The sequence below is a fragment of the Bos javanicus genome, chromosome 7 (assembly GCF_032452875.1).
Source record: "Bos javanicus breed banteng chromosome 7, ARS-OSU_banteng_1.0, whole genome shotgun sequence".
Taxonomy (NCBI): Eukaryota; Metazoa; Chordata; class Mammalia; order Artiodactyla; family Bovidae; genus Bos; species Bos javanicus.
This window is the reverse complement of record NC_083874.1, coordinates 43,093,436-43,102,851: the sequence shown is the minus strand read 5'-3', so window position 1 is coordinate 43,102,851 and position 9,416 is coordinate 43,093,436. Positions and strand designations below refer to the sequence as shown.

Sequence of the window (9,416 nt, the reverse complement as noted above, 5' to 3'; positions counted from 1 at the left end):
GAGTCACAACTACTGAGTCCAGGCACCCTAGAGCCTGTGCTCTGCAACAAGAGAAGCCACTGCAATGAGAAGCTTGTGCACCACAACTAGAGAGTAGCCTCCACTTGCCACAACTAGAGAAAGCCTGTGCTCAGCAGCTAATACCCAATGCAGCCAAAAATAAAATAAATAAAACCGACTCTAGACTGCCTCTCTTTCTCCCCAGGTCATCCACATCTCCAATTTCTTTCCTCCCATAAAGAAAGTCCCCCTCCCTGGATCTGCCCTCTGTGGTCACAAACAGTGGCCCCTGGGCCAGTCCCCTTCTCAGTGTATCAGGTGGAGGGTACAGCGTGTGCAAAGGCCCTGAGGCCTAGTGTGTTGGCAGCAAGGAGGCCTGTGGGTCAGAAGGTCAGGTGGGGCAGATCTTGGGAGCCCTTGCTGGTTGGGTTTGAGAAGTTTGTGTTTGCAGCCATTTTCAGCATCTCCACAGGGCAGAAACAGGGAGACCAAGGAGTGGGCTAGGGAGGACCATCCTGGCCAGAGATAGATGAGGCTTCAAGTGAAGGGTGAGCTGTGGGTAGGTAGCTGCTTTGACAGCTGCTCCATCCCCCCTCCTCCAGATACCTCCTTCACCTGGCTCCCTCTATTCTGTTTCAGGAACACTTAGGTAGTGCCAGCACCCTGCAGTCTTCAGCCAAGTACATATGCAGTGGGTGCTGTTCTTGCCCCTGTTCTACAAAGGGGGAGGGGGACATTGAGGCACAGAGAGGTTAAGTAATGTGCCCAGGTCACCCAGCCAGCACTGGAGCCCAGGTAGCCACATCTCTTTGCCTTCTGCCGTTTCCTTCCCCCTCCTCCCAGCTTCAGGGCTCAGGCCTGACTTCTGACGTGCTCCGTGCTCCGTGACCTCATCAGACTCTCAACTCCAGTCTGCACTGTGAGCCCACAACACCCACATCAGCCTCCACTCCAAGCTCATCCTGAGTTTCAGGCTTGTACCCTACTGTCCCCTGGATGTCTCCCCGTAGGGTCCCCCAGGAGTCCCAAGCTCACTATGTCCAAGATCTGCTCCTGATCTGCCTCCTACGCCTCCCCACCGAGGTCTGTTCTTCCTCCTCTGCTTGTCTCTGTGTCTTTCCACATCCTGTCCACCTACAGATCCTGTGAGCGCTGCCTTCCAGACACCCTGGACCTACCCACAGCTCACCCTTCACTTGAAGCCTCATCTATCTCTGGCCAGGATGGTCCTCCCTAGCCCACTCCTTGGTCTCCCTGTTTCTGCCCTGTGGAGATGCTGAAAATGGCTGCAAACACAAACTTCTCAAACCCAACCAGCAAGGGCTCCCAAGATCTGCCCCACCTGACCTTCTGACCCACAGGCCTCCTTGCTGCCAACACACTAGGCCTCAGGGCCTTTGCACACGCTGTACCCTCCACCTGATACACTTTCCTCGACATCCCCAGGGCTTCTACCCTCTCACCCTTTGGATTTTTGTTGGAACCTTCCCTGACCACATTTGAGACTGCTCTATTTTTTTTTCCACAACACTGTCTCCTTCTAACACACTGTATCATTCACTTATGTCTACTGTTTCTGTCCTGTCTCTCCCTGGCATGTAAGGATGCTTGGTCTGTTTTGTTCCCCGTCCCTTTGGCTCATTAAATATTGAATCATTGAATTAATATATTACTGAATGAGAAGTTACTGACACAAGCTGGGCTTAGCAGGCCTGAGAAAACCTCCTGAACGAACTCGGAGGGGAAGGGCCGATGCAGAGGTTGTGCACTCTTGGGGTATCCAAACAGGGGCTGGGCTGGGCCTCAGGGGACAGGAAAGGGGGAGAAGAGAGATGGGTGCATTTCATAAGCACCAGGAACTATATATACCAAGCTCCTCCCAAGTACGAGCATCTCTTTAGATCCTCTAAAATGGGGGACACTTTATTCTTTCCGTTATAAAACGGAAAACCGAGGCTCCTCTCACACCTCCTCCGACTCTCCAGATTCTAAACACTGTCCAGACTGAAGTTGAGCAAAAACCACCACTCCCGAGAGGGCTTGCGGTCAAAGCATCGCGAGAACTTCCGAGGGGCGGGTGGGCGGTGCTGTTTGAAAAGCTGCTCGCGCAACCAACAGCCGCTTTAGTAAGGCTGGGGCTGCCCTTGGCAGTGCCGCTCCCGAAGGTCGCTGTATTCAGGCGTTCGCCTGCGACAGCCGTGCCCGGGTAGACGACGTGTTGGGGGCCTGATCAGGACTCAGAGTAGGCACAGTGGGCGCGGGTCGTACCGGTCGCAGGCGCAGTGTGTGAGAGCGGCGGCAGTCATGGACGACGAAGAGGAGACATACCGGCTGTGGAAGATCCGCAAGACCATCATGCAGGTGAGCCGCGCGGGGGCCGCCCTCCTTGGAGAACGCGGTGAGGGCGGGCCTGGCTGCGCCAGACGAACTGGGCACGCGGCGGCCGAGGCGTGAACGGCGGGTGCAGGGCCCACTGATGGTGACCAGCCTCTCCATCCGGGGCCGCGCGGCTGGAGCGGAGGAGTCGAGCCCCAGAGCCCCCCGAGAAGGGGTCAGGATCTCGCTCGAGCTGGAGGGAGGGAAGGCGGGACACGCTGGGCCGCCGTGTATTTGTGTTCCTGGAAGGTTGTGGTGTTACAGCCCCTGATCCTTGAAGTTCTTAATCAGTAAGAATTGATAACAGGCCAGACTAGAAGGTCAGGCAAGGCTTTGTTGGAGCTTATGCTGCAGCAGGAGGGAGCGAAAACAACAGGCGCCCTTCTTAGCTCGTCTTGAATGGGGTGAGGGTGGGCGCGGGTCCAGGGGTCATGCCAGAGTGATGACTTGGGTGGTCTGCCTACCCTCTGGGTGGTGCTGTGTGCAGGGATCACGCCTGGCACCCAGCTTTTGCTCCCGGCACCTCAGAAGTGGCAGTGGAGTTTTTTACTTTTTGTTGTCTATCATTTGCTCCAGCTGGGCCATTGCACAGTTATTTTTAGTCCCGCATAGTTTCTGGGTATTCTGTTGCTGGAGGAGATGTTTGTCCAAGTGCAGGCACTGCTGCAAAGGGTCTCAGCTCCCAGCCTGTCTTATCAGCACCACCTTAAGTGCATAACGCAGAATCCCGGGTTCTTGACGGTGGAAGGAACCCTGGGGCTGGTCTGACCCCTGTCTGGTGGTTACTTAGATGCCTTGCCCACCAACTCAGTCTCAGTGTCACAAAAGTCATACCAGCTTTTTCTGTATACCACATGCTTTAAGCCACCTTGTGAGAGGGGTCCAGTGTGATGCCTTGGGGACTTGATCAAGAGCACCCAGCCTCCTGGGAATTGTGTTGGAGCTAAGGCTGGGCTGTGACCTAGCCTCTCCAACACTTGGCAGAGCTACCCAAGACAGGGCTGGACGAGCTGCGCTTCTACCTGATGGTGTCCGGGCCGCGGGAGAGGAGACCCGGGTCTCTAAGTGGAGACTCGGTGGGGGGGTGGGGGATGTGGGCAGGGCTGGGTGGCAGCTCCAACCTTCCTTTCTCTGTCCAGGTCCTCACCTAGTCTGTGTGCTCACAGAGCCCCAGTTTCTGAGCAGGACCTTGAACTCCTGGGCCTCACGCTTAGGCCTGGTTTCCCAGCCGACACCCTCCCGGCCTGCTGTACCTGTCAGACCTACATCCTGGGGCCTGGCTCTGGACTCAGCATCCCCGCTTGCATCCCAGGCCTTTCCCCAGTCTCCTCTGTGGTGGCCTCACCCACCGGAGCTCTGGCTGCTGTCCCATCTCCACTGTGCGATCACCTGCCCTTTCTCTCTGCAGCTGTGCCACGACCGTGGCTACCTGGTGACCCAGGATGAGCTGGACCAGACTCTGGAGGAGTTCAAGGCCCAATTTGGGGACAAGCCCAGTGAAGGGCGGCCGAGGCGCACGGACCTCACGGTACTGGTGGCCCACAACGACGACCCCACCGACCAGATGTTTGTCTTCTTCCCAGGTGAGGGCTGCTCAGGGCCAGCTCACAGCAGCCACCTGCTGTGCACCCCAGAGTCATGCACCCACCCTTATCCTTCTGTCCCCTGCCCTCCTTGCTGTGGGGACCACTTCTCCAGCTTCCCTCTTCTCGATCACCCATCCATTCTCTCTGGGCCTAAAGATCACATTTCCAAATACAGTTTCATTCTGAGATTCTAGGGCCAGTACCCCAACAGAGGGACTTCGGGGGCAGAGTGGGTTAGTGGAATGGGAAGTGAGAGCAGCTTGCGGGGGTGGATGTACTGCACACAGACCGTGGGACTGCCTTAGGTGCTGACCTGCTGGGCTCCTAGGGTCCGGCTGTTCTGTGGTAGGCCCTGCGTGCTGCCGAGATCATGAGGACCCCCACTGCTGCAGCATGGAGATGGGTGGTCTGTGTCTGGCAGGACCATGCTTTCCGGGTCATCTCACCTCAGCTCAAACTCTGAGAACCCCAGCCCTTGTCTTATGAACTCCCAGACTAAACCACTTAATCCAGGGCTTCCCAAACCTCAGAGCCACTGAGTCCTGGGCAAGCCCAGACTCCCAGACCCCACTTCTAGAAGAGGTCCCCGAGGTCCAGGGCGCCTAGGGCACTGTCATCTCCCATGTGACCTGGAGGCAGCCAGCCCCTCCATTCTGGGAACCAGCGCCCAGTTCTTGCTTTGCACATGGGGAGGCTGAGGCCCGAGAGTGGGAGTGGCACCGCAGTGCCTTGGCAGAGCCAGGCTAGAACCTGGGTGCCCGATGGGAAGGGGCCCAGCAGCACAGACCAGCCTGTGCTCTGCCTGCAGAGGAGCCTAAGGTGGGCATCAAGACCATCAAGGTGTACTGTCAGCGCATGCAGGAGGAGAACATCACGCGTGCCCTCATTGTGGTGCAGCAGGGCATGACGCCCTCTGCCAAGCAGGTAAGCCCGCCCCACTGGGGTGGGATGGAGCCTGGCCAGCACCTCTGTCCCCAGGCCCAGGGACCGGCTGCCACACTAGCTCCCAGCAACCCTGGGAGCATCCTGACAGGTGCTCACCTTTCTTGATGTGAGACCAAGGCCTTATTACTGTGCTCAGAGCCTGGGCGGAGTTGGGTGGTGTTTCCCAGTTTATGATGCGAGATGTCTTTCTGAGCCACAAGGGTAAACCTTGCTCCACTTCCAGGGTGCCAGCTGCCCACGAGGAGGAGCTGGGTTGGGGCGGGCCTGGGGGCCACACAGGGGCGGGCAGCTGCCCCTGCTGCACTTGAGGGTTGATGTCTCTTCCAGTCCCTGGTTGACATGGCACCCAAGTACATCTTGGAGCAGTTTCTGCAGCAGGAGCTGCTCATCAACATCACAGAGCATGAGGTAGGGGTGCGGGAGCTCGGGTGGGATGAGATTGGAGACCCACCCCCCAGCCCCTCACCTTTTTAGGAACAGCAGACGTCCGGGGGCCCCCCAGTGTGGAAAGAAAGTAGGGCGATCCAGCCTTCAGTCAGGAGTTGGGGGGCGGGGTGCAGTTTCTATCTCTCCTAGAGCCCTGGCTCCCAGGATTGTGCCCTGTGGCCCATCTGCAGGGCAGGGTTGTAGGCTCCAGACACCACCCCCTCCCTCGCAGTGTGGAGTTAGGACTGGCGCAGACGCCTAGATCCCGAGCTGTACCCATCCCCTGGGGGCTCCCAGGGTCTGTCGTCCCATGGAGCCCGGGTTCTCTTCTCACAGCTGGTCCCGGAGCATGTGGTCATGACCAAGGAAGAGGTAACGGAACTGCTGGCCCGGTAGTATCCTTTCTGGCCCTTGACTGGGCCTAGCTCCTCTCCCCACCCTGCCTTTCACCCCGACCCCAGACCCCCAGTCAGTCCAGCAAGGCCTTTTCCCTGACCTACTACCCAGTAAACTCCGAGAGAACCAGCTGCCCAGGATCCAGGCAGGAGACCCTGTGGCGCGCTACTTTGGGATAAAGCGCGGACAGGTAAGAAGCCCTCCCAGGGTGGAACTAGAGCCAGGGCTTCTGGGCAGGGCGGAGGGAACCCAGGCTGCTACTCCTGCACTGCTCCAGCTCTGCTTCCTGCCCCTAGGTGGTGAAGATCATCCGGCCGAGCGAGACTGCGGGCAGGTACATCACCTACCGGCTGGTACAGTAGCTGCTTGTGGACAGACAACTGGTGTCGGGCCAGGCAATGGTGTTCATCCCACTCCTGTGAGCGCGCCACACCACTTCCCTCTCTGGAGGCAGCCCCAGTTCTGGCCTGGTTGTGCCCAGCTTCTGTGATGAACAGTCACAGATCACACGACTAACTGCCCGTTTTTCTGCCAGCATGTCCCCTGGGGGACAGAGAGATAGATGGTCGTGACCACCCCCTCACCCTACCCCACCCCCGCTGCTCCTGGCCAGGAGTGTGGGAGCTGGTTGCCTTAGGAAACTTGCCTCTGCTTCTCCTGGATCCTAAGGCACTTCGCCTTGGGCCTTGGATCTGCCGTTCCTGGGCTGAGAGTCCCTGCAGCCTCTCCTGGATGCCAAGCCGTGGCCCTGGATCCCAGCTGACGGTGCCTCTGGAGGGGCCAGGACACCTCAGGGTGGCCCGGCATCCTCTGGCCTCCCCTCACTGTGTCCCCCACGGTGGCCCTGATGCTGCCTGTCCAGGGGCTCTGAGGACAGTAGCAGTGAGAAGAAAACTGGAATTGGTTGCTTTGGAATGCTGGGTGTCTTAAAGAATTAAAGCTATTTTGAGTCATAAGTTCACTCATGTGAAGACCAAGGCAAAACAACGCTGGGTTTGCTGTGAGCAGACTTGCTCAGGCTCTAGGCCACTCCACAGGGTCACTGCCCACTTCCCCTGGAGGAGGCAGGGGTGGGGCTCCAGCACGCCCTCTAGCTTTGCTTCTTGGTGCTCTTCCATAGAAGTTGGGGGTCAGACCACCTAGTTTTCCTCTATACTAACTTCAGAGGCCTCCCTCCCCAGGCTAAGTGCCACTGTTTGTATTTCTAATTAATAGCTGCTTTGACGTGCGATCTACATACCATACGGTTCACCCGTTTAAAGTTCGTGGTTCTGTGATTTTTAGTACATGCACGATTGTGCACCACAGTCAACTGTGGAACACTCCATCACTCTAAAAAAAAGCCCCATCCTGTTAGCAGTCACCCCAGCCCGACTACCACTAGCTCTGTCGATCGGCCTGTTCTGGACATTTCCCACCAGTGGAATCACACCCTGTGTGTCCTGTGTCTGCTTCTCTCCTGAGCATCGTGTTCTCAGGATCTGTCCACATGGTAGCCGTGTCAGGGCTTCTCCTTTTCCTGGCTGAGGGACACTGTGTTTCTTCTTCAGTTGATGGACCCAGGTTGTTTCCATTATGAGTAGTGTTGCTGTGAGCATCCAGGTACACATTGCTGTGATTGTATTTATTTTTCTGGGTGTGGTGTGTACATTGGAGTAGAATTGGTCTTGCAGAAGCTCTGGTCACGCTTTGGAGAAGCTGTCAGACTGTCTTCCCTGTGGCTGCCCCATTTCTCGTTCCTGAGCCCCATAGAGAGGTCCCACTGTCTCCACCTCCTTGCCAGCACTGGTTCTATGGCCTAGGGGATGGGGAGGGGGTACAGGGTGGCCAGTGGTGGCGCTGTGGTTCCGGTTCCCTTGCCAGGTGCTGTGGTGGTGAGCATGGGGCTTGCTGGCTGCCTGTGGGTTACCTCAGATACGTGTCTGTGCACAGGTCCTTTACTTCTTGTTTAACTGGGTTGTCTTCCATTACTGAGTTTTAGGGGTTCTTTATATATCCTAGGCACAAATTACAAAACGGTTTCCCCACGTTTTATATCTCTTAGGTGTCCCCATGTAGTGTTTTTAGTTTTTGACTGCCTTGGGTCGTAGTTGCAACATGTGTGAGATTTTAGTTCCCCAACCAGGGATCAAACCACCTCCTGCTGTGCTGGCAGGTGGATTCTCAACCACTGGACCCCAGGGATGTCCATCCCCCTGTAGTCTTTATTTGTGGGTCTCAAATTCTGGGTTTACTCCTGGGCATCGTGTGACCTGGGGTGGTCACTTTCCCACAGACAGATGGTGCTCTTGACGCTGCTTACTGAGGAATAGTGCTGCCCTGAGTCTCCGCTCTTGGAGTGAACGCATAGACCCATGCGAGTCTGTGTGGAGATCCTCTTTTCATTGATAAATTTAGGTTTGTTTTTTTTTTTAATTTCATTTATTTTTAATTGGAGCATGATTGCTTTACAATTCTGTGTTGGTTTCTGCCACACATCAACATGAATCAGCCATAGGTATACATATGCCCCCTCCCTCTTGAACATCCCTTCCCAAAACTTAGATTTTAAAATCATAATTTTACAGTACATCTTAACAGGCAAACAGGTCTCCCCTTTCTCCAAAACAGACATACATTGTTTTCCAAAACTGTCTCAGCCAGAATAAGCCAGATGTAGATGGACAAATTCTGTCTGATTCCATTTACCTGGGATCTCTAAGCAGTCAGGTCCACAGAGACAGAAGTAGATGGTGCTGGGGGGCCAGGGACTGGAAGGAGAGAGGGAGTTGGTGTTTCCTGGGGACCAGAGTTTCAGTTTGGGAAGATGAGAAAGTTCTGGAGATGACAGTGGGAATGGTTGCACAACTGTGTCAATGTGCTGTGCTTGTGAACTCTGCAGGTTAAAATGGCAGAAACAGTAAACGTGTAGTTTACAGTCTTGGATGTTCTTAGATTTTTACTCTTGCTAATGAACTCCAGAATCAGTGCATTGATTCCCTGAAAACTCCTTTTCTTCTGGTTGGGGGCCTAGTGGGGGACACTGGGTGCAGGCCTGTCCACAGGTGTGGGGCCTCAGATGCGAGGTATGGATGTTCCACCAGCGGTACCAGCTCTCCTTTGGGGTCCCCCCAACCCCCTCTTGTTGCTTGGGGATCGGTTCTGCTGCCGCAAGTCCCTGAGATTGGTCCAGACGCCAGCCTCAGAGCTTCAGGAAGTGGGCACCTTCCCGATTGTGACTCTGGGTCAGGCCATGCCTGAAGGTGGTACAGCCTGTTAAAAGTCCTTTGGTGGGGTCGCGTCTGGAACCGTTTGCAGGCCAGGCCAGGCTCCTCACAGGCACTTGGGTGCCTGGAGCCGGGTGCTTCTTACCTCCTTCATGGAGAAGTGGAGGTCCCCTCTGCCCTGCGGAGCACCTGGAAGTGTTCATAGATCTTTTCACGCATTCTGTCTTAAAAACTTAGGGGTCAGCACACTTGTTCTGTAAAGGCCAGAGGGTGAGTGTCTTAGCTGTGCTGGCCAGGTTGCCTTGCTGCAGTTACTCAACTCTGCTACCCCGCGGGGCAGAAGTGGCCATAAGTCACATGCAACCACAGGGTACGGCCTGGGCTTTTATCTTTGTTTGCCAAACTGCAGGCCACCTTCTGGGCTCTTAGGAAGCTTAGGCAGGGGCAGAGCTCTGACCACCACAGCTGGTCTTACCTAAGC

General features: G+C 55.9%; 1 protein-coding gene across 1 annotated transcript; it reads left to right on the top strand.

Moving 5' to 3' along the window:
* The first annotated feature begins 2,110 nt into the window (after positions 1-2,110).
* Positions 2,111-6,685, top strand: POLR2E (RNA polymerase II, I and III subunit E). The gene is made up of 7 exons (XM_061423408.1): positions 2,111-2,361; positions 3,785-3,959; positions 4,771-4,886; positions 5,235-5,315; positions 5,670-5,728; positions 5,841-5,919; positions 6,026-6,685. Exons 1-7 carry the CDS (start codon positions 2,305-2,307, stop codon positions 6,089-6,091), a joined length of 633 nt encoding a protein of 210 aa, XP_061279392.1. The 5' UTR covers positions 2,111-2,304; the 3' UTR covers positions 6,092-6,685.
* The last annotated feature ends 2,731 nt before the right edge of the window (positions 6,686-9,416 follow it).